The 27,699-nt window shown below is 50.3% G+C and overlaps 1 protein-coding gene across 1 annotated transcript in view; it reads right to left on the bottom strand.

The window, feature by feature from the left end:
* Positions 1-3,177: 3,177 nt before the first annotated feature.
* CD9 (CD9 molecule) overlaps positions 3,178-27,699 on the bottom strand; it is a 36,767-nt gene continuing 12,245 nt past the window's right edge. Inside the window, exons 2-8 of the mRNA XM_049772122.1 lie at positions 15,803-15,905; positions 9,019-9,116; positions 8,360-8,434; positions 6,331-6,429; positions 5,890-5,979; positions 4,819-4,902; positions 3,178-3,671 (exon numbers count right to left, since the gene is read on the bottom strand). Of these exons, the coding sequence (XP_049628079.1) occupies positions 3,606-3,671; positions 4,819-4,902; positions 5,890-5,979; positions 6,331-6,429; positions 8,360-8,434; positions 9,019-9,116; positions 15,803-15,905 (615 nt within the window). The 3' untranslated portion in view covers positions 3,178-3,605. The remainder of the gene's footprint in view (positions 3,672-4,818; positions 4,903-5,889; positions 5,980-6,330; positions 6,430-8,359; positions 8,435-9,018; positions 9,117-15,802; positions 15,906-27,699) is intronic.

Raw genomic sequence — 27,699 nt, 5'->3', positions numbered from 1 at the left:
CCTGCCACCAATGCCCCCAGTTTCTCTCCTGTTTTCCCCCTTCCCTCGCCCCTGCCTGCCTCTATGACAGACATCTTTCTCTCTCTTTCTCTCCACCACCTTTCCCCTTCTAAACACCAGGTTTGCAATTTGCAATATGTTTACTGAAGGGGTGTCATGCATATCTCTTTCCTTCCTTTCAGCACCCAGTGATCATTTCCAGCTATCACTGTTATAGTTGTCCCTTCTCTGCCCGCTCTGTGGCAAGCCTCTGACCATGGACTGGTCCTCCCAACTCTCATTTCTATATCTTTGGTTATTATTACCACACTATTTTTGTTAATATCTCACAAATGAGTGCACTCATTCTATGCCTATCTCTCTCCCTCTGACTCATTTCGCTCAGCATAATATTCTCCTTAGCCACCCATGCATTAAGTCTTACAGCATAGAACAGTTGAGCCACTATTTCTACCACTGAAACGCCATGGGCTGTCCAATGTTCAAATGACAAAGGGTCCAGGACCCTAGAATAGTAAGGAGGCTTAAGAGGCCAAACCCAACTTTATTGAAAGAAAACAAAAGTGGTCAAATAAACCTAACACACTCATTAATGGTAGTTTTAAACTATTCTCAAGTGCATAACTCAGTGTCACTAAGTATATTTACTATTCTCTTTAACCATCACCTTCCATTTCTAGAACTTTCTATAGATTCCAAAAGCAAGCTCTGTACTCATTAAATAATCTCCCTGTTCTCCCACTCACTGCCACCACCCTTACCTTGAGTCAATTTTCCATCTATGAATTTGTCTATTCTAGGTACTTCTACCTTGGGAATCACAGTATTTGTTCTTTCATTTCTGGGTTTTTTTTTTGTTTTGTTTTGTTTTTTACATAGCACCACTTTCAAGATCCAGTCTGGTCATTTTGTGTTGAAATTGTCTCTAAAGTTTTTTTTTTTTTGGTTTTTGGGTCACACCTGGCAGCACTCAGGGGTTACTCCTGGCTCTATGATCAAGAATCGCTCCTGGCAGGCTGAGGACCATATGGGATGCCGAGATTTGAACCAATGACCTTCTGCATGAAAGGCAAATGACTTACCTCCATGCTATCTCTCAGGCCCCAAGGTTTTATTTTATTTTATTTTTATTAATAATTGAAGTTGTAATGTGGTTTACAAGTGTACATTATTCTAAATTTGTATTTGTTCCATAAGTTGACCGAAGTCCAATTGCATTCATCATCATACTATTAACCTTCTTTACTTTCTTTACTTAGTGTTCCCTCTGGTAACACTAATTTAAAAGCACGTTTTGGCTTGATTTGGTAGGGGACCAGGTTCAGCAGAATCACTTGTGGTGTTTGGTGAGACCTTTTGCAGTGCTAGAGATCGAACTGAGGTTTAACACATGCAAAGCAAGGGCCTTATCTGCTGTACTATCTCTCCAGGCCTCGAAGTTAAATTCAGTTCATGTATTTTGTTTTGGACCACACATGGTGATGCTTAGGGGTTACTTGGAACTCTTCACTCAGGAATCATTCCTGGACCATAGGGGGTGCCAGAAATTGAACCTGGGTCAAGTGCAAGACAAGAGCTGTACCCTATGAACTCTCTCACCAGCCCTTTATGCTTGTTTATAAAACTTTAAAAACTACCTCCTGTATTTGTTTATCATTTAAATATTGATGGATGTTAGTGGTTGCAATCTGACTCTCATCTCCCAGGCTCTGTGTGAATTTTTTTCCATGAAATTCCAGTTTGATTTTCTTCTGTGAAATTTTAAGAGGCCAAACTGAGCAGAAAATAAATGAATTTCTTCGGTCTCTGCACCTCCCCTCACAGTGCTGATTTCACTGTGGCAATTGCCTCCTAGGCACAGAATCACAGGCATTCCAAGCAGGGGCATCTCCCATATGGGTATGTTGCTGAGTGGGCAACTTGGCAGAGCCAAACTACATTTCCCAGCATCCTCCTTTCTGAGCTCGCATTCCTCATGGGAGGTCTGGGGGAGGGAAGGAAGCAGCAGCAGTTATTTTGTAGCCCACAAATTGCTGTTTTGGCTGATTCATTGGAAGTTTCTGTCTCCTGGCCAGTGTGGTTCCACTATAAACAACTCTGGCCTCCTTTGGACACAAACAGGAACAAGAATTGGGCCATTTTGTTCATCAATGTGGTCTCCTGCTTGCATTTATAAGCTGCAGAGAGACTCAGGTGAGATTGCTCTACCAGCTTCCATAATTACTGTGTAAAGTCAGTTCTTTTTCTTTCCCCTATTCCTTCCCTTCCCTTTCTCTTTTTCTCCTCCCTCCCTCTTCCTTCCTTTCCTTCCCTCCCTCCCTACTCAGGAATCACTGTGGCAGGCTTGGAGGACCATAAGGGATGCTTGGGATGGAACCTGGGTCAGCCATGTGCAAGGAAAACAACCTCCCTGCTGTGCTATCCCTCTGGCCCCTCTTCCCTTTCTTTTCATCATTCCATTATTGTTTGTTTGTTTTTGGTTTTGGGGTCACACTCAGCAGTGCTCAGGGGTTACTTCTGGCTCTACACTCAGAAATCACTCCTGGCAGGCTCGGGGGACCATATGGGAATGGGATGCTGGGATTCGAACCACCGTCCTTCTGCATGTAAGGCAAATGACTTACCTCCATGCTATCTCTCCGGCCCCAAAGAAATGTACTTTATTATTATTATTATTTTTATTTTTGGTTCACACCCAGCAGCGTTTGGGTTACTCCTGGCTCTGTGCTCAGAAATTGCTCCTGGCAGGCTCGGGGGACCATATGGGATGCCGGGGTTCAACCACTGACCTTCTGCATGCAAAGCAAACGCCTTACCTCCATGCTATCTCTCCGGCCCCCATTTTTTTTTTTTTTTTTGGTTTTTGGGCCACACCTGGCGGTGCTCAGGGGCTACTCCTGGCTGTCTGCTCAGAAATAGCTCCTGGCAGGCACGGGGGACCATATGGGACACCGGGATTCGAACCAACCACCTTTGGTCCTGAATCGGCTGCTTGCAAGGCAAACACCGCTGTGCTATCTCTCCGGGCCCATCCGGCCCCCATTTTTAAAGTACTTTTACACCATCCAACCTACTTCTCATAAAAATGCAGTTAGGGCAAATGGTTGAATGGTGCTTGAAAGACATTAGAAAAATAAATAGCTCTTAAAAATAAACAAGAACCAAGAACCAGACAAGTATATTGTCATAATTCTTTATTATGTATCAAATTGTCTTCAACATAACTTACAACCTGATTAAATTTGATATATATTTTTTATCTATTTAAAGACAAAAAAATTCTCTTTATGTACAATATCTTTTGTCTAGAGTCTAGGAAATATAGTACCTTTCATTGCAGGAGTTTTGCTTACTGAATAAGCAAAAACAAACAACAAAAAATATAAACCAAAGCAAACCATACCCCTCAATCCCTCCACTACAAATATCAATATTGAAAAAAAAGCATTAAAAAGACAAACATAGAAAAAACTGTTTTTGTTTAGAAATGCAGAATGATAACTAAAGTTAGTGGCAAAACAAGAGAAAAACAAACAACCAGAACCCCTCAAGAGAATTAACTCTCTTTAGGGGCCCATGTTCCTGCTCGGGCTTCCAAACTGACTCTAGACCATCTCTCTGCTTCTGCGGATAGCACAACACAGGATCATGCTGAAGATCATGCCGAATATCTGCAAAGACAGAAGGGAAGGTGAGAATACAGTGACTCTGCAAAGGCCTGGGCGGCGAAGGAGAGACAGATATCACATCATCAAAGCCAAGACCAAGAGCCATTTGCCCTGGGTCCTTAAGTCCAGAGTTGGAGGCTATGGGAGGAGGAAGAGGTGAGCTGCAAGTGGGAAAAGTTGAAACCACTGGGCTACTCCCAAGGGAAGGCTTGCATGTTGCTAGCTTCTGTAGCCACATGCTAGAAACAACAGCCTCAAGCAGCCTCCCAGGAGAGCCTTCAGGGTGAGTCCAATACGCCCTGTTCAGTCCTTAAGTTCCACCCATTCCAACTGCCCACCGCTGATTCTGTGCTCAGGGGGCCATAAGCGGTGCTGGGCGTCCAACCAGGATTGTAGTCAAGGTCACAAGTGAACAAGCACCTTAACCCTTTTGCTATCTGGTTTGTACCTATGCTCCTCCTATTCCTGCATAAGTGTGTTGCTCAGGGGGACCATATGGGATGCCGGGAATCGAACCACGGTCTCCTGGGTCAGCTGCGTTCAAGGCAAACGTCTACTGCTGTGCTATCTCTCCAGCCCCCTTTGGGTGTTTCTTAAGACTTCAGGGAAGGTGCCACCACTCACATCCAGATTGCTTGTTTGTTTTTGGAGGGGAGCACACCCATCTGTGCTCAGGACTTACTCCTGCTCTGATCTCAGGGATCACTCAGGAGTGATCAGGGGACTTTATGTTGTGCTGGGAATTGAACCCAGGTGTGGCACGTGTAGGGTAAGTGCCCTATCTGGTGTAGCCCATGCTCCCAGTTGCTTTTATGGAACCTGTTTTTTGGGAGTAAAGAAAGCAGGGAGGCTGAAAAGATGTGCTATGTTTTGAAGTCAGGCAGGATCCTTAGCAGGTGTGGGTGGGTGGGGCCCATGTGCTGGGAGTAGGGGCCTGGTCCTTCCTGCTGGAGACACAAGTCTATATGTCTGCTGAGTTCCCCAGAGCTCCCCAGAGCTGACCTTTGGCCAACTCCCTTAGTCTTTCTACTATGGGAATCTTTCCTCCCAGCACAATGAAGAGTGAACTCGATGGTAAAGACACCATAAAGACATGCCCTTTGCCCCCCCCCCCCCCCAGCACCTGCCCCAGTGAACCCTGCACACTCACCATCACCACAGCTATCCCGATGCCCACTGCACCGATGATGTGGAATTTGTTGTTAAAGATCTCCTCGATGGCGTCAGGGCAGGTCTTGGGGGAGGGGGGTAGGGAGAAGAAAGAACTAGATCAGACAGTCTGCCCTCCAGGCACCTCGCCTCCTTCACACAGCACCAAGGGCCACAGAGACAGGGCAGGGGCCATGACAGAGTTCTTGGTCGGTGACCAGAGAGAAGGATCATGGCAAAGCTAGAAGACTGGGGCGGGGGTGGGGTGGGGGGGGCACGTGTCTAAAATTGGAGTGAGAAACTAGGGAAGGAAGAGGAGGAAGGTCTTGATGTGGGGTCTCTGGAGCCATACATGGTCATGCTCAGGGATTGTTCCTGGATGTACTATTGCTCTGGCCCTTTGGTAAGGTACTGAACCTGGGTTAGCTACACTCAACAGAGAGTGAGCATGTGTCCTACCCTTCCTACCCTTCTCCACTATTTCTCTAGTCTTTAGGGCCTATTTCTTTCTTTCCTTTTCATGGAGGAAGGTGGTTAGTTTTGTGCCTTATCTAGTAGTGCACAGAGCTTACTCAGTTTTGGCTCTGTGCTCAGAGGTCATTCATGGCAGGGCTAGGAGGACCATAAGGGATGCCATGGGTCAAACCCAGCTCAGCTGCATGTGAGGCCCGTGCCCTGCCCTCTATACCATCGCTCTAGCCCCCCGGCTTGATTTCTGACCAGGCGAGGTGATCTTTTGTTCTCCAGCTCAGCCAGCAGCCCTGATTTATTATCATGAGCTGTTTGCAGCTTGAAAAGTGGGAGAGTTCAGGGCTCAGGGCACCCCCTCCTTGAGGGCTGAGGGGACAGTATGGGGTTGTAAGGTAGGTGGGAGCAAGCAGTTCTAGTATGTCCAATCATTGTAGGCAGCTGGAATCCTGTTACTTCTCTGGTTTGGCCTTTGCTTGGCTGCCCAGGAGGAAGCGTGGAAGGTGGAAGAAGTACTGCTGAGGGGTGCAACCAATGCCCGGACCAGGAGGCCTGGTTTGACTTCTGCCAGGGATGCTGTCATGGGAGTGGTTTTTGCAATTACCTTTACTTTCAGGGACTCAGCAAAACTCTTTTGGGGGCAGAGGTCCGTGAGGAATTGCTCCAGGGCTCCAGTAATGCCACAGCAGTTCAACTGCAAAGAAGGGTAGGGAATGAAACAGACAGATCAAACCTTGACTGGGCTCTAGGAGTGAGGTGTGTTGGGCACTGCAAGGATACATAGTGCATATGTGGTCATGGGAGGCAAGGACAGCAGATGGGATTTTGTTTTGGTTTCTTGTTTATTTGGGGACCACACCCCGTGGTACTCAGCATTTATTCCTGGCTCTGCACTCAGGAATAACCCCTGGCAGGCTCAGAGGACCCTATGGGATGCCGAGGATCGAACCTGGATTGGCCACATGCACGTGGCAAATGCCCTCCCTCCCCGCTGTGCTATCATTCCAGTCCCAGGAGGCGGAAGTTTGGGTCCCGAACCACCTACCGCATAGTGGATGGCTTTCAGCGTCTCCTTCTGCAGTTCGTCCTTGTTCTGCAGCTTGGTATAGGTGTCCACGTAAAATTTCTGTACTTCATTAATCACCTACAGTGCAAGAGAGGGGCAGCGATGGCTTTTGCAGAAACCGATACACCTTATTTATGCTTTGCAACTCCACCCAGCAGATAAGCCTCTGGATTTGCTCCACTTCTTGCAGAACTTCCAGGCCTCCCCTGTTCTCTTGCATCTTGGGGTGGGGGAAATCCTCTTAATAAATTCCATTTATTTCATGAGCAAAATGCATATCCTCAGTCTAAATCACCAGAAAACAAACCCTGAAAACAAATCCCAAGTCTTTAAGCTCTGCCTTTTTTTGGGGGGGGGGGTAAGGGGTGTTGGTGGCCCTAACTGGCAGTGCTGGTATAAATAGAACCATAGGGTACTGTACTCAGGACTGAATTTAGGTCTTTTGCATACAAACCAAGAACTCAACCTGTTGAGCTATCTTCCTAGTTCCTTCCTTCCTTCCTTCCTTCCTTCCTTCCTTCCTTCCTTCCTTCCTTCCTTCCTTCCTTCCTTCCTTCCTTCCTTCCTTTCTTTTTTGGTAAACTTTGTTTATTGATTGGTTGCTGGGTCATACCCAGCGGTGCTTGGAGTAACTCCTGGCTCTGCACTCAGAAATCACTCCTGGCAGGCTGGGGGACCATAATGGGTGCCGGGAATCGAACCAGGTCCCTCCGGGCTGGTCACATGCAAGGCAAACGCCCTACTGCTATGCTATCTATCCAGCCCCTCTTTTTTTTTTTTTGACAATGGAATAACTCCTGGTCTCATACCTGTAACTTGTGTACTCTACCCTCCCAGTCATAGACTGGGCTCTCCCTTCACTAAGTAGGCTGCGATAATTTGCAAAATCTCTGCTCAGCAGCTTTTGTGCTATTTGGTTTGGGTTTTGCTGTTGTTGGTTTTTGGGCCACTGAACTAGGTGGAGCTCAGGAGTTACTCCTGGCTCTGAACTCAGGAATGAGTCCTGGCAGTGCATGGATGGGGGACCATATGGGACACGGGGATTGCAAGTGCCCTACCAGCTATACTAGCTCTCCAGCCCCATAAAAGATGTGGTGAGGCCCCAAGGGTAGCTGTGATCTGAGGACTGACCAAGAGCACTAGTGATGGGTGATTGGTGAGTGTTGAGTCTGTTAAAGCCTATGTGGAATAAACATTAGCTGGGTTCTCAAGGAGACAATGTTTCGAGCCCCTTGCTACATCCTAGTGATGCCTGCCAACTTGGCACCCCAACTCTCCCTCCCATGAGCCGACCAACACCAGGCACCTCTCACTCAGTTCAGCACCTTTTATAATCATGACTTCCTGTCACCACGGCGACAGCCTTTGATGATGTGGATAATACCATGTTTTTTCAAACATGGTTCCTGTGTGCAGAATGATGAGGCCACCTTTGAAGAACATCACTGCCCACCCCCACTTCACTGCCTCTCCGGGGAGTCCAAGCCCAATTGAGCTCTGAAAGTCAGTCCACCTTGCACCCACTTTCACTCCTGAGATTCAACCTCACACCAAGAAGGTCAGTCATGTTGCCACCCCAGGAAACATGAAGTTAGCAATCACTTCATTGCCACTTAGAAAATACACATCTTTCTTCCGAAGTAGGTGGGTAAAAAAGGCCCTTGAACGTAGAACCACAGCTCACTCATCTCAAGACCCTAAATCTGGCTCAGGGTGAACCCAATTAAGAGATGAGGTGAGAGACAAAGGGTACCGTTTAAAGGTGTTTCTAAGTCTGCCCTTCTGATCCTGTGCAGGATTTTTTAGGACTCACATTCCCTGATCGGGAGTGTGGGCATGTCATGTCTGGATGGGCATGTGGCCACACACAAAGAGATGAGGATAATGACCCAAAGTTGACTTGAGGGGCCAGCCCACACCTCATCACCTTCATCTCCCCTTGGTCCCTCCAAATGTCAAACCCACATGGCGGATGGGCAGATGGTCCAGAGTAGTGGGGAAAACTTACCTCGTCCTTGTGAGAATATCCCCAAATGGCTGCAGCTATCTCAATGGCAAATATCACCAGGAGGAAACCAAAGAACTAGAAGGCAAAAAGAGGGGGTGAGCTGAGGATCATGCAGACCAACCCTAAATCAAAGGCCATGCTGAAGAACACCTCCCTGCAGTCTGGCCTTGGAGTACTGTGAGGAGCACATTTAATTAGTCAACAAATTTGTTGCTGTTTTTCAGTTTTGCTTTTTATTTATTTATTTTTGTAGTGCTCAGAGAGCATGAGGTTGGGGGTAGAACCTGTTCTTCTACATGCAAAGCATGCATGCACGCTAGCCCTTGGAGCTATTTCCCAGCTGGGAAAAAGCACAATGTAAAGAAGAGAAGGCAAAAAAGGTTCATGAGAATTCAGGGGAGGAAAAAAAAAGAAAAAGAAAAAGAACAGGGTGATCCTTGAAATGGGAGAAAAACTTAGACCTGCCAGTTAGTGTTCTAGGGAAAAGGAAGAGATAGCCAAAGAAAGGGAAAGGAGGAAGAGGAGGTAGAGGAGGGGTGAGGAAGAAGGATGGGAAACCCCCTGACCTCTGGAATTCTCTCTTCTCCCCAACCCGCCCACTCCTGCCACAGACGAATGAGATTGGGGGGGGGGGGAGTTGGGGCTCTGAGGACACTCACCAATCCCAGCATGCACTGAGACTCTTGCACAGCTCCGCAGCAGCCCAGGAATCCCACCAGCATCATGAGGGCGCCAGCACCGATCAGAATGTACACACCTGAAGAGAAGGGGAGACATTGAGTGTGGGCTTCCCGATATTTCCTCAACCTCACCTTCTCCAAGTTGTCCTCCAGGGCCCTGTCTGTTCCCCAGCTAGGACAAAGGCTACCCACAGGGACCCCTGGATTCTACAAGGACCCAAACTAGACTACTATGTCCAGGTGCTGCCCCAGACTAGGGCTGACTTCTGGTGGGAATAAGGTGGGCAGAAGCTCCTGGCAGGAAAGGTCCAGCCTACCTCATTCCCATGTGTTCTCCCACCCCCTACACAGGAACTGGTGACAGTCAAGTGTCATATTGGCAAAGGCAGAGCTGCTGGACAGCACTGGAGACCCTGTCCCTTCACACCCTCGCAGCAGACAGTGTGGGGCAATTGCAGGTCAGGAAAGCACTTTGCCTCTCTGCACCTCAATTTCAAAAAGTCAAAGGAGAGTGCGGTGGTTCCGAAACCTCAAAAACTGTCTCTAGTGGCTTCCCAGAGCCATCTCACTCAGTGGCACCCAACAACGTGACCTCCAGGTTCTATTCTAGGAGTGCCAAAGCTGTTCTGCCCTGCCCAGCCACCACCCCATCCCACCCCCATAAGTGCCAAGGCCCTGACGAACCAACAACCCAAACTCCCCAGCCTCCATGTGTGTCCTGAATGGAGTCTTTGTTTTGTGTTCGGTGGTGCTGGGGACCAAGCCCAGGGCCTCCCACATGAAGGACAAGTGATCCACATACTGGGTCACACATCCTGGCCTTCCCCCATTTTTGATTTCTAAGCCTTATCTGTGGTGCTGGAAATGGCCTGTGATGGAACCATGGGGAGGAGCCACATGTTGTGGGGCTCTAAACTCCAGGCTCCCACAGGTGCTCTATGCCTTTGAACTGCCTCTCCCCCATCCTTCAGGCCTGTTGTAGCCTTGAAAGAAAACTGGAACCCCAAAAATAGCCACTTGAGCTCCCTGCAAGTTTTCTACTTATGAAAACAATACTCAATCCCTGGCTCATTTTGAAAAATCAGGAGCACATCTAAGGGCAAGTTCCCTGGGGGGAACAGGGGGGGTTCCCCAAAGAGAAAGATGGGGGTAGCATCAGGAAGACCCCTGCTGCTGCTGCTGCTGAAATGACCTCCCCTGGGGGCCCCCTGAATGGTCCGAGAACTTCTGTGATGTCTCCTCCAGGTTGGCATCAGACGCCAGGGTGGGCACGTCTGTGACATCATTGGACCCCATCTGGACCCTCTGTGCGGGGCTTAGGCGGCCACAGACAGCGCCAGCCGCCTGCAGCTGGGGTGCTCGGGGTCTGCAGGGGACGCCTGGAGCTGGAGACACACAAGGCAGTGCTTGTGCGCCTCCCCTCTGTGCCCACATCTGTCGTGATGTCAGGTGACGTACATGAGCTGGTTGGCAAGTCCCGCTGGGGCATGAATATGACCATTGTCCCCGTGCACGCCCAGTCCAGCCTGCGCGATGCACAGATGCGGCTTGTGCTCCAACATGCCCAGGGCGGAGCGTGCGATGTGGGGTCTTGGGCCAAGAGGGGCTGGGGTGGGGGGAGATCAGGGCAGGCTCCTGGGCGGGTACCAGGGAGGAGGGACCTTTACCCAGGCAATTGGGCTACAGGGGTTAGCTAGAACAACACACTGGTGCACAGGGCAAGACAGCAAGGATGAGGTCACTGTTGAGAGTTCTAGAGCAAGGATGAACATAGCAGAGAGGAGAGGAACCAGGTAGAAGAGGAACACACTGCTCAGACTGGGGTGAACCTGGCAGTCAGGGAGGGGTGGTGGTGGAGGCAGACAGGAGCTAGGAAAGGAAAAGAGTTTTTCCACTCTGTATGTTGTGTGGTGGGGAGGGAGTATGGTAGGACCCCTCTAGCCTTTGCATTCTCCTAGACAGGCTTCCTGGTTCATATGAAATATTCATCCCGAGGCTCAGCTGACCACGATTTTAGGACAAAGGCTCCTGCTGGCTCGAAACTCTGCTGGGACAGCTGCAGAGCTGGATGTCTCGCCTTCCCCTCTGCAACTGGCAACGAAGATGTGCAATTCCCTGGCAGCTGCTCTGTGGATTTCGGAGTGGCCTGTCAAGCAATTCAGGGGCGGGGGGTGGGGTGGGGGCTCCCCCATCAGAAGTAGTCATTCAGGCCACTTTGACCTGCGCCATCCATCCGGCCCTTCCTTGTGATCCTCCCCCCCCCTACCCCCACCCCTGGCTTGTTAGGCAAGGCTGGTGCTGACAAAGTGCCGGTTCTCTTTTCTAACACAGGCGCACGTTAGCTTTCTGACTCATGGAAAGTTCTTCGTCACAGGCCCTTCTCTAAAATGACCCTGGTTCATTTGCTTAAGAGCTGTTTATCCTGCCGCTTGCAGGCTGCCATTAGAGGCTGCCAAGTCCCGGAGCAAAAATGGCCGTTGGGGTAGCAGTGTCTGTCGGTGAGAGCTGAAAGGTGCCCCGTTCACAGGTGCATCGGGGCTCTGAGTGGGAGCACCTCTCGTGGGAACACACGTTGTGTGGGCGCCTCTAGAGGGAAGCACCTCGTGTGGGCACCTCGAGTGGGAGAGCCTCATGTGGGCACCTTGGCCTCCCACATCATCTGCCTCTGCCCTGCCCCAGCTTGCAAACAGCACTTGTTACACCGGTTTCTGTGCTCAACACAATCCCGTTTCTACTTGCTTAGAACAGCTTGTGATTAACTATTGGCTATTAACTCAGCCAGGGGAGGATTAAGGGCACCCCCAATAGCTCTCCCTGTTTCTCGCAGCTGTGTGGTCAAGATCTTTTTCCTTCTCCCTGTGTCTTTGTCTCTGTCTCTGTCTCTCTGTCTCTGTCTCTCTGTCTCTCTCTGTCTCTCTCTCTCTCTCTCTCTCTCTCTCTCACACACACACACACACACACACACACACACACACACACACACACACACACACATCAAGACACCCCTCCCTTTCCTCCACAGCTATTTTCATGGGTCAGTGCCTCAGTGAATACCACCGTCCAGGCCTGACACATGCTGGCATTGTCAGCCTCGTGGGCGAAAACAAGGCACCTAACTCACACACATACACTTCGCAACACAAGCTGAAATCTGGAAACTGGCCTGAGGGCCACACACTTCACAGTTCTTGTTCATGAGACGGGGAAGGACACACTATTCAAGCAGCAGAGCACTAACTTTACAGGTATCAGGTCCCAAGTTTATCTCTATGCCTTATGCCCCCCTAAAACTCTTAACACCATTTGGTATAACCCTGGTGTTTGGGTACTGCTAGAAGCAGTCTCTTCAGAACCTGGAGAGGAGGGGTGGCCCCTTTATTAATATATTAAAAAAAAAGTGTTGGGGTAGACAGTGACAGTCTCTGGCTAGAGGCCTAGTCGGTGGCTGATTCTGGAAGGACAGTAAGGAGTTAAAGGTTGCTGGCCTGAGACCAAGAAAACCAAGTTCACCAACATGCTTGGAGCCTGGGATTAGGGACCCAGCGGACAGGCAGGCCTGGAAAAGGGCCCATATAAGGCCCTTCAGCTGCTGGGGATTCACTCAGGCCCAGTGCCTCTCCCTCCCTGGGTCTCTGCCTGAATTAGCCCCGCTGGCTCAACTCGAGGCCCAGCAGCAGAAAGACACCCCGAGGAGCCTTCGGGAGCTCTGCTGGCCAACCTATGGGCTTGTCCTGTGGGGTGACAGTGTGGGGAAGGAGGTCCATTGGTTCAGGGGAGGGTTAGCCCTGGTAGCTGGCACAGTTGGCTGGAGCCAAGCTGGCACTCTGCTGAAAGAGGGGTGAGGGATCAACACAAAGGCAGGCTTCACAATCCTCGGGGAAGGGGGCACCCAGAGAATAGAGCCTCTTGGGCCTGTGCCCGGGACCCATTATTCACTTTCCCCAGCACTCAGTGCAACAAGCTCCAGCCAGACCCCAGGGGGCCACGGAGGCGACTCATTGACCAGTGTCCCTTGCTTCTGACTTGAGTGCTAGGGCTCTGGCAAATGGGAGAAGGTCCTCCAAGCCGGGCTCTTTCCCAGGAAGGGGGGTCTAGTGGTGGAGGTTCCATCTACTATGGCCAGAGTGATGGAGGGGGCAGGAAATGGAGTCACCCGGCTGGGGATTGGAGTCTAGAAAAACCTCCCTTCCGCTCACTTCTGGGTGGGGCTCTACTATCCACTGTGGGGATCCATAAGGATCTGGGGGTACCTCAATCTTGCACACAAGTACTCTCTATACCTTGTCACTTGCTCAGGAGCCCCTTCATGAGGACTTCTCTTTCCAGGTGGTCATTTGAAGTGAAACCAAAAAGAGCAGCAAGCACCACCTTCACCCTCACCAGTGTGCGCAAGAGGGGTACAGTGGAACTATTTTTTGTCTCTAGATTGGGATCTCCTCCCCAAATAACCTAGCACAGCTAATACAAGAAGCAACTTTCACAGTCTGGGTTCAAATCCCAGCCTGGCCTCAGGAACTTCCTGGGGCCGCCATTTGTGCACGAAAGAGATGGGCCTTGGGCTCCTTCCAGCCCTTACAGGAGTTAAGCATGAGTGGACAGGGCATCACACAAAAGATGGGGGGTCGAGCTCCAGTGTTCCCATGCCAACCCCACTCAGTGACTGACAGTGTCCCTGAAAACACAGTGAGCTTGCCCCAAAGAAAGACAGACAAAGAGCCAGTTGGTAGGGGGTGGGCACAGCTCACAGGAATAGGGACAGACGCAGCCTGAGGGCGGCCTGGGGTGCTCACCTAGACCAGAGGCCAGAGACAGATGCTCTCTATATCATATTCACACACAAAGGGTTCCAGGCCTCCCCACTGCCCTCATTCCAGGCTCAAGGCTGATCACGTGACAGCAAAGCCTGTTTTCACTAAAACAAGTCGGGGCACCATGGAAACCTGCTCCAGCCACATAGTGTCTTTTGAAAATAAAAAAAGAAAAGAAAACAGACACTGTATGACCCTTTCCCTGGAGTGACTACAGGGAGGCAATTCCCTTTAAACCTCCACAGAACAATACAAATAGTAGCCGTTGTTTAATAGTAGGCAAGTTGTGTCCACAGTCCTGGTGGGTCCAGGAGGTCCCTGGGGGTAGGGCAAGGGCAGTTGAGCACGACTGGCCTGGGAAATAACCCGCTTCAGACTGTTTTTCCTCTTTCTTTAAAAATAACTTGTTTGGTGGGTGGGAAGGAAGTGGCTACACTTCTATCCCAAGCTCTAATGACATGACAGCGTCATCCTAAAAATAGGGGCTGCTGCTGCTGTTTCTTGCAAGAAAATGTCTCTAGTCCCCCCCACCCCACCCAAAATCAGGCTGCGAGGCTCAGATCCTGTGGACTGATTCAGAAATGGGGAGTACAGCCTATGATTGACAGGCTTCAGGGTGGATCTGGCTAACCGGCTGCAGCCTGATAGGGGCTGAATGACTGAGCAGAGATGTCGGGTGCATGCGAGTGACCTGTGGTGTCTTTTCTGACTTCAATAGGAAGCTTCTGCCCTATAGTAAAAGCAATTACGAACAAAAGATATGAGACAACACTGACATTCATACTGGTTGGTACCAGGGGTCAATAGGGCTGGCAGATCTTTAAATATATATATATATATATATGCAAATTGGGACCACCTCATCAGTGCACAGAGGTTTGTTTACTCCTGGTTCTGTGTTTGGGGGTTGTTCCAGATAGTGTTGGGGGACTGGATGTGGCAGAGTGGATTAAATGGGTCAGCTGCATGCAAGGCAAGCACTTAAATCCCTGTACTCTCTCTCTGATCCTATTACTTTTTGTGTGTTTGTTTGTTTGTTTGTTTTTTTGGGCCACACCTGGTGATGCTCAGATATGCTCTTGGTGGGACCAGAAAAATAGCATGGAGGTAAGGCCTTTCATGCAGAAGGTCATTGGTTTGAATCCCAGTATCCCAGAGTCCCCAGAGCCTGCCAGGATCGATTTCTGATCATTTAGATAGGAGTAACCCCTGAGCGCTGCCGGGTGTGACCCAAAAACCATAAAAAAGAAAAAAAGAAATCGCTCCTGGCTTGGGGGACCATATGGGAAACCGGGGATCAAACCAAGGTCTGTCCTAGATAGCCGTGTGTAAGGCAAACGTCATAGCCGTGTGCTATCACTCCAGCCCACTTCTATTACTTTTGAATAACTTTTTGGTCTGTCTTTTGGAGGTGTGGGAGCAGGGGCTGGCTATTCCAGGGACGGAGTTCTGGTATCCAACCTGGAACCTCCCATACGCATAGCATGTACACAAGTCATCTGAGCTACTTAGTCTCCTAAGGTTTTGCTATGTCATAGACTAGATAGGTCTCTCGGTCTCAGGGCCACTGAAGAGCAGAGACAAACCACACCCTTTGCAGTCATTTTGTGAAAAGAAGGAAAAGACAGGCCTTTGCTAAGAAACCGGCATAAGACAGGAAGCTGACATGAACCAGACATGAACCAGACATGAAATGAATATGAAACTGAGAGGTTAATAACTCCAGGAGCTCCTAGAAGCCATCCTTACTGGCAGCGTTTCATCCCAGGTCCCATCAAGTGCCAGATCTAGCTGGAGAAACCAACCTCTTTGTCAGTAATCACATGCACATTCCCAACAAGACACAGAAACCAAGCCTGAAAGGGTACAGTGGCCTAATGTGGTCAGGTCCAAGGTCTCAACAGGGAACGTCCCACCACTGAAGGTAAAAGGTGGTACCTCCTCCTCCATCTCACCTGTGTAGAAGTTGGAATGATTATTTTCTTGCTCGAAGATACTCTTGGTCTGTGTGTCGAATCGCAGCCATAGTCCAATGGCCAGGACCGCAATGCCGGCAAGCTGCAAGACAGGGGGGTGGGTGCTGAGTGTTAATCTAAGCCAGGGGTCTCAAACTCGAGGCCGCAAATGGCCCTCCGTACAACATTTTGTGGCCCTGCCCTAGAGGAATCTATTTTTGTTTTGTTTTGTTTTAGTTGTTTGGGTTACACCCCCCCCCCAATGTTCAAGGCTTACTACTGACTTTGCACTCAAGGATCACCCCGACTTTGCCTCCTGCGGGCCCCCAAGGTAAATTGAGTTTGAGACCCCTGAAAGCTGTCAGGCAGAAGTGGATCCTATAAGCTTAAGGGTGTGACTTGCATGGGGGCTCTGGGGAGCAAGAACACTCCATAGTGGGGACAGCTATGCAGTATCATGCATATGATATCATTCATGTTGGGCATCATGAGTGCACCTTGCCATGAGCTGCAGGGCACAATGATGCCTTGTCACGGTCATACATGGTAAGTGGGGGGAAGGCACAAGATTCTGGTAGGGGAGAATGGGCAGTGCTCTTGGTTTGGACTTGGGGTTTTCACTTTATACTTGAGAGTTTTGGGAAAGGGGGACCTCCCAAGTAGTGCTGGGGTAGGGGGGTAATACAGAGTCCATTCCTGGTGATACTTGGCCAACTAGATGCAGAGTCAATATTTGGGTTCAGTAACATAATGAAGCTTAGGCCCCACCATGCTGGGAGTTACCAGAGTCACACCCAAGGGTGCTGAGGCAGGGTGGGGCTGGGGCTCCAGAAGTAGGGGATCATGTTGGACCTGGGATTGGGTTTCAGATTTCATGCAGGCAAAGCATGTGCTCTAAAATTTTTAGGTCTCTCCCAGCTCCCATACCAATTCTTTAAACCAGTGTTTCTCAACCAGGGGCATCATGGAATCCTATAACTCGGGGTTAAAGGTAAAAACCATATACGTGGGAGAAGGGCTTTGCATGAGACTATGGGACCAACTAGTAGGACAGGGGGTTACTACAGGAAAGTGAGCAACTGCTGCTTTAATTCATTCCTATCTAATGCCCTACTTTATATGCCACATGACAAAAGGATTACAAAGGCCAAGGGTTGGGGATGGAGCCATAGTACAGTACTGTATGACTTTTACCTTGCATGCAACCGACCTGATTATCCTGTCATCCCATATGCCCCTTAATATTGCCAGGAATAATTCCCAAATGCAGAGCCATGAATAAGCCCTGAACATTGCTGGGTGTGACCCAAAAGCAAAAACAAAAACAAAAATTGCCTCAGCTCCCTTCCCTCCACCTGGGGACATGAATGAACTGAACAGCTCAATGCCAGCCTAATACCAGCCCGCAGGCATGAGCTTTGTAAGTCTGGGATCTGCCACACACCCATCTCCCCACCCTACAGTTCCCTTACAATCCCATTTCAGAGCTGGGCAAGTTGAGATGCTGGACCAGAAACAGGGCAAGCCCGGGCATTGCCCAGTGAGCTGCTTGTTTCCTGCCATGGCCTCTCCCCCCAACCCCCAGTGCCAGCTGAGCTCCCCCCCGGCACTGGTACCAGGACATACTGAGACTGACTCACTGTTGTGGTTGGCTAAGATGCAGGAGATGGTGGGCTCCAGGCCAACACCCAGGCCCCAGGTTCCCCCAGAGCCCCCTCACTGCCCCAACAGAGGCGCTTGTGTCAGAGCCCTGCTCTGGTCCTCTGCCCCAGGAGCAGGGAGGCCCACAGCCAGCACAGCCTCGTTCTTTCATTCCTGCCTCACTCTTCTCCTCCCGTGACTTGGCAGTGGCTGGGTGTAGAGGAAGACCCAAGATCTCTGCCTGCAGGAGAACAGATGTCTCCTGACTCCTTTGCCAAGAGCTGCTATTGGGTGGGTTTTTCTTTTATTTTTCGGGGGAGTGCTACACCCAGCTGTGTTCAATGGCTCTGTGCTCAGGGATCACTCCTGGAGGGGCTCAGAGGACCTTATGGAGTACTACGAATTGAACCTGGGTTGCCCACCTACAAAGCAAATGTCCTGCCTGCTGTTCTGCGAGTCAGGCCCTGCTGTGGAGAGTTTCAAAGGGAGGATCTTGATTCCCAGCTCAGAATTCTGCAGCTCCCATACACATTCCCGCTTCTATCCTTGCCCTTTAAGTGGGGCTGAAAGCCTAAAGGGTGTGATATTGGATATTGAAGGAGATGTTATGGCTGAGTAGGGGAAGGTCCCTTTCTGGGCTTTGTGGGATAAGCCAGACCAGCAAGTACCCCGGTTACCCTGGGGACAGTCGTTGGGCTTCTGCCCAGAAAGTAGCACATGATGCCAGAGCCCCAGGGTAGGGAAGAGGGGGAAAGCCTAGCTTAAAGGGGTAGAAATGAACCTGGGAGCTGTGGGCTCTGACCGAAGTTCCTGCTCACTGAGCAAAGGCCATGCCTCATTCAGTCTAGACATGAGGGCCCACTGGGCAGCACCCCGGAATCAGTCTGGACTTTGCAGTGGGCAAGACCTAGCCTACTGCCTCTGGGGCTTTAGAGTTCAAATGGAAACACTTCTTTCCTCTCCCCTCAAGATCAGGAGAGCCAGCCAGAACCCCTGAGAAAGGAAGATGGAGGCCACGGCGTCCTATTGGGTATGAGCAGCATGTAAACCCCAACCCTCTGCAATGGGAATTTCACAAGCGAGTAAATACTCATTCACAAACAAATACACCCACATATGCACACGTAACATCCACCTCCTGGGTGGTGCTTAGTCATAGAACTTTCCCCTGGTTCTTTCTTGCCTGGGTGGTACCGAATGGGAGCAGTGTCCTTGCCTGTCCTTCCTGCTGAGACTTGTGCTTATTAGTGTGTTTGTCTGCATGTGTGTGTGTGTGTGTGTAGAGTTGGGTCGCACCTGAGACCCAATGTAGGTGCTGGGAATTGAACTGGGGTCACCTGTGTGTAAGGCCAACACTTTGACCCCTATGCCATCTCTCTGGCCCTAGACTTGACACTTATCACTTTACATTGTTCCTCAAGTTATCCTATTCTTCCTGTTTCTCAATCCTTATTCTGTCAGCAAAGTTCTTAAGTCAGTCATTAGCAAGAAGCTTGTAGACAACCCATCCAAGAGCATAAGCTTGAGAAGACATTGGAGAGTGGCCATGTGCGCAGAGGGTGCTCCTGGCCAGGGGCTGGGTGTTTTCAGGAAAAATTCTGTCCTTAGACAGGTCCAAGTCTACCAAAGAGACTTCCAGCAAGAAGACTTCCTGTCATTTCCTGATTTGGGGGGGCCACATCTGGCAGTTTACTTCTGCCTCTACACTGAGGAATCACTCCTGGCAGGGCTCAGAGGATCCCATGGGGTGCTGGGGATGACCCCAAAGCAAGGCAAGTGTTCTTGCCTTATATAACCAGCTATAAATAAATCAGCCGTATTATATCTATTGCTCCAACTCCCAGGCTTCCTGCATTCCATAGTGGCCATGATCCTGAGCTCACATGCAAGCAGCCAATCAACTTCTTTTGTCTTCAAGGACAAATGCAAGAGGGACAATGTGGCAGGAAGACTGGAACCAGAAGGGACAAAGGCCTCAGGTGTCTCTTGGTCAGTCTCCTCATTTCCTGATGTTTGGTAGCAGGATGGGGAAAAAGGCTGGAGCCACAGCCACAGTAGGGACAGCAGATCTGGTGTTTTATGCTAAAGATCCCAGCTAAGCAAGGGGGAGGAGGGAGGCTCAGGAAATCCGTCAGGAGGGAGGGAAAAGTCCAGGCAGGCTGGGTCACGGGGTTCAAGAAGTCACAGGCATATAAACACTGCTGCCTTTGTGGGTTGAACAGAGATAACTGACCTAAGGTGGGGCTGTGCGAGCCAAGAGTGGCCCCATTCTTTGAAATGCTCTCGTAGAAACTACTGCAGTCAGCTTGGGGTCAAAGGGCCAGAGGTATCACTGGTGCCACTTAAACATTGCTCCCAGGGCTGCATTGGGAGCTTGGCAGCACTGCTCCTCCAGAAAACTCTTTTTAGGGAGGCCTTGCTGGGCTCCCCCCAGGCTGCCTCTTATCCCCGCCCCCTGCCCTCCCCCTTAGTTACTGGATTACATGCAAAAATCTGAAAGATCATCCACCTTTAAAAAACAAATGAGTATTGGGGGCCAGAATGTCAGTACAGAATGCGGAGGGCGCTAGTTTTGCATGTGGCTGACCTGGATTTGATCCCTGGTACCCCATAGGGTCCCTTGAGCTTGCTAGCAGTGATCCCTGAGAACGGCCAGGTGTGGCCCAAAATGGAACAAACAAACAAAAATGAATGCCAAATCAATTACTAAGGAGCTATGTAAAATAAGCAAAGTAGGGGTCCAGGAGGCCCAGAAAATTGCTAGCTTTCTCCAAAGAGAGCTTGCCCCTTGCAATAATTCCCTGACAAGGGTCGCCAATTGGCCAGCAGTGGAAGGATCCACGCTGCTGTGTTCAGCCCAAGGACCGGCCCTGTCTACCCAAGTCATTCTCCCTCTAACCAAAGCAGAAGTGAGGAATTCTGGGTTTTCTGGGAAAAGCCTCACTGCTCTGGGACCGGAAACTCCAAACAGCAGTGCAGAGAGAAGGGATTGTTCTCCCACACCCCCACCACACCCCCTGCCATCTGTTTACTTGAATTTCTTCACCACTTTACACAGGATCCTCTTTTTTTCCCTTTGAAGATGGGCATGAGAAAAACACGAGAGGCCCACATGGGAGGGAGGCCTGCTACGAAACACTGTTCAGCACTTCTCCAAATGATCAAGGCCATGAGCAACACGAAAAGACAGAGATTGCTAGAGACCCAGGGGATTAAGGAGCCTGGCTGGCCTGTGGCAATGGTAGATGGGAGCTTGGCCCAGGAAGAGGCCTTACTGGAAAAACAAGAAGCCAAGTAAGACCAGTGGTAATGCGCCAATGTTGGCTTCTTGGCAAAGTCAAGATGGTAAAATCGAGACCCAGAAGAGGTTTGGAAAGGACAAACTCTTCCTGCCCCTGCAATTACTGTTGTTGCAGTTTTTCTGGAGATCCAGGGCTGTTCTAAGACTAAAAGTATGGGCTTAAAAAAAAAAAAAAAGTATGGGCTGGGGAGAGGGATCCAAGGTCTTACATGCTTGTGAACCCTGGATCTAATCCCTGGCACCAAAAACCCTAAGAACCAGGCATACTATACTGTAGTAACACTCAGCACTGACAGGTATGGCCCCAACACCCAGGCAAATGAAAAGCCAAATACAAGTAAAGTCTCTATCTGCATTCCCTTTCTTCATTTTTTGGATCACACCCAGCAGCACTCAGGGGTTCCTCCTGGCTCTACGCTCAGAAATCGCTCCTGGCCGGCTTGGGGGACCATATGGGATGCTGGGATTCGAACCACTGTCCTTCTGCATGCAAGGCAAACACCTTACCTCCATGCTATCTTTCCAGCCCCTCCCTTTCTCCTTTTAGATCCACCTTGTTATCCACCTTTCTCCTCTGCCCTGAGCCAGTCTTTTTTTTTGGGAGGGGGAGGGTTTCCCACTTGGTGATGCTCAAGGGTCTCTCCTGGCTCTGATGGAAGAATACCAGAGATCAAACCCTGGTCTGCTGCATGCAAGGGAAGTGCAGAGTCCTGCCTGCTGTGCTATCATTCCAGTACCCATTCCCACCCAGTGCCAAACTTGGCCAACACAGCTGGATTTATCTCCTGCTATAAGGAGACAAAAACCAACCATCACTTCCTTCAGCCTCAATGCTCCCTCTGATTACTTTGGCCATTACCCCCTGAGCTGGTAACCCACCCTTTGCTTTGATCTTGAGGCAGAGTAAGGCCATGACACCCAGCACCTCCTCCTCCTCCTCCTCAGTTATTCAATGGTCAAAGGGCTCTCAAACAAATCTCTCATGTGCTTCCCGGCCCTGCCCTAGTTATCCAAGCTCACTGCTTCCCCACTGAGATCTATCTCTTCCCCAGGAAATGCAACCCCAGGGCCCTGCCTTGACCTCCAACCCACCTTCCTAATACACCACTCAGGGAGTTTCCACCACAGAGATCAGAATTTCAGTGAGTGGCACTCCATGCTGTGGGAGCAGGCTCAGAGACGTGCCCTGGAGTCACAGGAAACTGTCTGGCCACAGAAGGCATCACGGGGCAAAGCACAACAGCTTGCGAGGTCCCACTGAGCTGGTTCCAGTCAAACTTGGGGCAGCGTGGTCTGGGCAGGTCACCGCAGGCCACTTGCAGACCCATGAGGTGGTGAGAAGGGAAGAGGAGCTGGTGAGTGAGATTGTGTGTGTCTGTGTGTGTGCGTGCGCATGTGCACAAATATGGCATGATGGTGTTATTTGTGTGGGCATAATGTGCCATGGGTGTATGTTATAGAGATGTGTGTGTGTGTGTGTGTGTGTAGGGGGTGGCGTAAAAATTGTGGTATGTGTGTGCTATGTAGGGAGATAAAGTGTGGTGTGAGAATGCATGGTGGTGGTGTGTGTGGTGGGTGTGAGTATGTGATGATTGGTGTGTGGTGGTATCTGTGGGCATATGTAGTGGTATGTGCATATGGCTTCCATGTGGGACTCATGTCTGCATGGGAATGGTTCTGACCCTAACCCATAGCACTACTCAAGAGGCTCATAGCCAGCAGTGCTGGCCAGGGGCAGGAATAAGGACCATGTTTCTTAACAGGTGACACGGGGTGTCCTGGGTGGAAAGGGGAATGACCAGGTAGGGGAGAGAGTTCCATCTATCTTCTCTTGTACCATAGGGTCCCCTTCATGAAGAAGGATGGGACTGGCCAGAGCAGGGCCTTCTCCTAGATTTCCCTGCTCCTGTGGATGACCTTGCAATGGAAAGGTAGATGAGGAAACTTCACCTTCTCACTTCCCTCACTTTCCCTCACTTCAACTGGCCAGGGAAGTTGGAACATATGTGGTTTTGTTTTTATTTTGTAGAGGGGGACACACCCAGCAGCTCTAGGGAGCTGGAGCGGTCCAGTGGTCAGATCAGGGTCTCCTACCCTCAAGGCTCCCGCATTCCCTCTTCAGTCCCAGCCTCTGTTGTTTGTTTTTCACTGTTCCCCTGGGGGAGGGGGACCCACTTAGCAGTCAATAATGGGACCCAATGGAGATGGCTGTTTCCATTCCTGACTTTTCTCAACCCACTCTCCCCATACAGATCCTGCCCCGGGTGTGGAGAGAAGGGCTTCTATGTTCACACAGGCTCCAACACTGAAAAACAAGCCAGGCCACCCAGACCTGTGGGCTCTGGGCCTCCCTGTCTCCATGGCAACGTTGGCTCCCCACCCAATGCCAAGTCTCAGGGGATGGGCTGATGCACAGGCATAGGCTGGGCAGGGTCCTGCCAGCAAGAACAGGCAGGAGCTGGATCACTCCTTCCTTGACTCCTTGTGGAGGCCAAGCTACGCTTGGAAGGACAAAGTCCCTGGGGCAAGATCAGAGATCCTGGGTTGTCCCTTTCTCAGTCCTGCTCTATACCCACCCAACCAGCAAGCAGCACCCTCAAATTCCACTGTAACCACCAGAAGGGAAGAATCATGGGACTTGCCCTCATGAAGGAGAGAGGAGGAGGAGAGATGGAGGAGGGAAGAAGAGAGTAAAAGGGAGTCAGTCTGAGTGGGTAAGACACTTGCTTTGTATGTAGCTAACCCAAAATTTGTATCCCCATCACTATATAGGACAGGTTCCCTGAGTACCGCCAGGAGTAAGCTCAGAGCACAGTTGTGTGTGATCCGGTGCTGCCCTAGCATCAAAAGCAAAGCAAGGGGGCCGGGAAGGTGGCGCTAGAGGTAAAGTGTCTGCCTTGCAAGCGCTAGCGTAGGACGGACCTCGGTTCGATCCCCCGGCGTCCCATATGGTTCCCCCAAGCCAGGGGTGATTTCTGAGCGCATAGCCAGGAGTAACCCCTGAGCGTCAAACGGGTGTGGCCCAAAAACCAAAAAAAAAAAAAAAAAAAAGGCAAAACAAAATAACCAACAAAAAACACAATAGCAGGCCACAGAGATAGTATAGTGGGTAAGGGGTGTCTGCCTTGCACTCAGTCAACTATGATAAAATTCTTGGTTCCAGATATGGTCTCCTGAGCACAGGACCTGAGCACAGACAAGCGTGGTCCTAAATTTGTCCCCTGCTTTCCCCCAAAGAATCAAACCAGAAACAACAGCAAACTGTTCCTGGCAGGACTGAAAGCCACTGGATGAGCTGCCAAGCAGGCTGGGCAGAGACCACAGTGGAATGGCATGCGGCACCTCAAACCCCTCAGGATTCCCAGGAGCAGTCCCTCCCTTCCCAACAGTAGTAATACAGAAGACAGTCTGAATGAAGCCAGAGTTATATAGCACAGCAGGTAGAATGTTTGCCTTGCAAGAGGCCAGCCCAGGTTCAACCCCTAAAATCCCATATGGTTCCCTCGAGCACTGCCAGGAATGACTCCTGAGCACCACTGGGTGTGCTCCAAAAACTTAAAAAAGGGCCCGGAGAGATAGCACATCGGAGTTTGCCTTGCAAGCAGCCGATCCAGGACCAAAGGTGGTTGGTTCGAATCCCGGTGTCCCATATGGTCCCCCGTGCCTACAGCCAGGAGTAACCCCTGAGCAACGCCGGGTGTGGCCCAAAAACAAAAACAAAAACAAAGACTTAAAAAAAAAAAAAAGGCTTGATTGCCCAGAGAAGGGGGCAGGACCTCTGTCCTGGCTCTCGGTGGCTACAGAAACACCCATCTTAGTTCAGCACCCCAGGCTCTGGGAGGAAGCCCATACTCTCAAAAACAATGGGCGAACCGTGTAGGAGGCAAAGCTGTGTGTGGTCTGCAGAGCATTGGCTTCAGATGGGAGCTGGTCTTGTGGGCCAACGTGCCGCCCTCCTGGGCTCTGAGAGGGACCTGAGGGTGGTGACACCCACTAGCTTCACTCCTGCAAGTTCTCCCAACCCCAATCAGAGGTTCTGCAAAGTTCAGCTCTAGCGCTTCCTTTCAGCTGAGCCATCCTGGAGGGGGAGGCTGAGCGCTCCTTCTCTTGGGGACTGTCACCCTCAAGTAGCTTTCTAAACGCTGAGCTGGGGTGCATAAAGCCAGAGGAGGGGCGTGGGTTTTCTCGTGCTCTGGGGTCCTCTGGATTCCAAGCAAAAGTGCTTTGAGTCCTGGCCAACAGAGAAAATGCACCTGTTCAATGTTCTCCTTAAGGGGGCAGGGGCTGGGCTGAGTGGAGGGAGCAGCTGGCACTAATGCAGGAGATAGTTTGGGGAAGGAAATGAGATTAAGAAAGGAAACGATGAAGAACCCAGTGTCTCCAATCTGTAAAGGGTTCTAGCAGGGGTTTGAACTCAGCTCCAAACATGCACTGATCTCTCTAAGCACCTTTCTCTGAGAGAAGCTATAGGATTGGGTGGGCAGGTAGGTCAGAGGGAGGAGGCCCTGTTGCAAGGTACTTTGGGTTAACACTCCCCCCCCCCCCCACACACACACCACACATACATATCACACAGACTTACTTCCCTGTCTGTCTGCTTGCAGCCACTAGATGTTCCTCTTAGGGTCACCTCTTTCTCAAAACACTAAATTCTCAGAAAAACTTTTTTTTTTTTAAAAGAAGACATGCGGGCCCGGAGAGATAGCACAGCGGTGTTTTGCCTTGCAAGCAGCCGATCCAGGACCAAAGGTGGTTGGTTCAAATCCCAGTGTCCCATATGGTCCCCCGTGCCTGCCAGGAGCTATTTCTGAGCAGACAGCCAGGAGTAACCCCTGAGCATCGCCGGGTGTGGCCCAAAAACAAAAACAACAAAAAAAAAAAGAAGACATGCAAATGCCAGAGTGATAGCACAGTGGGGGTAGGGAGGGGCATGTAGTAGACTTAAATTCAATCTCTGGCATCCCATATGGTCCCACCAGATCTACCAGGAGTGATAGCTAAGCTTAGAGCCAAGAATAAGCTCAAATAAATAAAAAAATAAGACATGCAAGAACAAAGGCATATGATGCTTTGCTTATGGGATGTGGGAGTTCTGAGCTCACTTTTCGGAATAGCGGAGTATGACCAAAGAAAAAAGAAAAGAAAGGATCCCAAGACAAGGCTGCTGAGAGCATGGGGCTTAAGGCCTGCCTTTTGGAAGGCTTTTCCCCCCCTGTCTTTCCTCTCCTAAAAGCTCTTCCAGCAAGACCTTAGTGGCTGGGGCTTGAAGTACATGACACAAGGATGTGCAAGACTGGCTACTTGTAACCACAAGAAGCCACTCACACAGGAGCAGCAAAGCTACAGTTGGTGTTATCTTGTAATACTCTTCACTCTGACCTTAGGGGTTAAGTAACAGCTCAAGACAAAAGCAAGAAGAGGGCTTCACCAGGAACTTTCCCTCCCTCCCTCAGCCAGTGCTGTAGGAGTGGAATCTTCATTTGGGGGGCATGGGAGCAGACAAGAGGATGGTCTGGACAAACTGAGTTAGGAAAAAGGCTCTGAGCCTCACCCTTATCTTCTGGTGGAGGCCAAGCAACTGAGATTAGGGGGTTCAGAGGGGCAGGTGTAGGGACCAGTGACTTTTTTGGAGGGGACATCATTGGTACTCAGGGATTATTCCTGGAGGGCTTGGGCAACCATATGGGCTGCTGGGGATCGAGCCCTAGTCAGCCAACTGTAAGGCAAGTATTCTCCTTGCTGTAGTATCAATCACTCTGGCCCCTGACTATGATCCCCTGGGCTCCTTTTCTCCTTTTCTGTGATTTCCGAGAACTAAAGCCAGAGGACAAGAACGCAGGTGCTTGTCTGGGCCAGTCGAATGGAACTCAGAAGAATGCTCAAGGGCCCGAGGACAGATTTAACCCACATGAGAGCCATAGGCAAGGGCAGTCTGTACTCAGCTCTATCTAGTTTGAAGTCAGACACCAGCATAACTTCGGAAATAGTCCCTGTCCTGGCGAACAACCCAAAGCCCTATGTACTGTGGGCCCCACATGGCATCCAGAGATCAGGTAGATGAAGAAAGCCAGGCTGAAGGAGAATCTCCAATGCTGCCTTCCCTCCAGGAATTTGTATTTAAAAAAAAAAATGTTGGGGCCACACCAGAGCTACTCCCTATTACTTCCTAGAGACTCTGGGAGGTGGGGGGGACTCCCTCAGCTGTGCCCTGGGCATGCAAAGTATGTGTTGCAGCCCCCTTGGGATAGCTCTCTGGTCCCAGGAAAGTGTATTCCTAACAGGTTGTGCCACCCTGAGCTTACTTTTAAAGGGCCCAGCTGTCATCTGCCTGCTCTTTTACAGAATTGGGCGAGTTTATACAACAGTAACACCTCGACTATCCCAGCTTTTTGGTGGTGTGAGGTGCCCGATCTTTACCTCTTAGGGCCACTTAGTGACCTCAAGAGCGTCTATTCCACCACCATATAATTTAACACTTTAAATCAAGACACGAGGGCACATGGGTTGCCTGGGTACCGGGTGCCTGAGTTGTAGACTTTTTTGTTTTGGTTTGGTTTGGTTTTCAGGTCACACCCGGTGGCACTCAAGGGGTTACTCCTGACAGTCACAGGGGACCATATGGGAGGCCGGGATTTGAACCACCATCTGTCCAGGATTGGCCCCCTGAGATGTAGACTTTTATGCCTTCATGTTAGGTTGTTTACTTGGGACTCTACTTTTGGAGAAGCCCACGCTCTCGCTTGAGCACATTCTTTTCTATTTCTCTCTCATCCTCTCCCTCTCCATCCTCAGTACCTCCAAATAAAATCTATTTTTACTCCCCACTCCCCAAAGTCAGGGGCTGAAAAGATAGTGTAGTGGCAAACCACTTGCCTTTTGCAGAACTGGCAGATATGGGTTTGGTCTCCAAACGCCACATATGGTCAGTCCCCCAAAAAACCTCCAGGAGTGATCC

This window comes from Suncus etruscus, chromosome 4, assembly GCF_024139225.1.
Source record: "Suncus etruscus isolate mSunEtr1 chromosome 4, mSunEtr1.pri.cur, whole genome shotgun sequence".
In the NCBI taxonomy this organism is placed as follows: Eukaryota; Metazoa; Chordata; class Mammalia; order Eulipotyphla; family Soricidae; genus Suncus; species Suncus etruscus.
The sequence above is the reverse complement of the archived record's forward strand: the minus strand, read 5'-3'. Positions and strand labels throughout refer to the sequence as shown.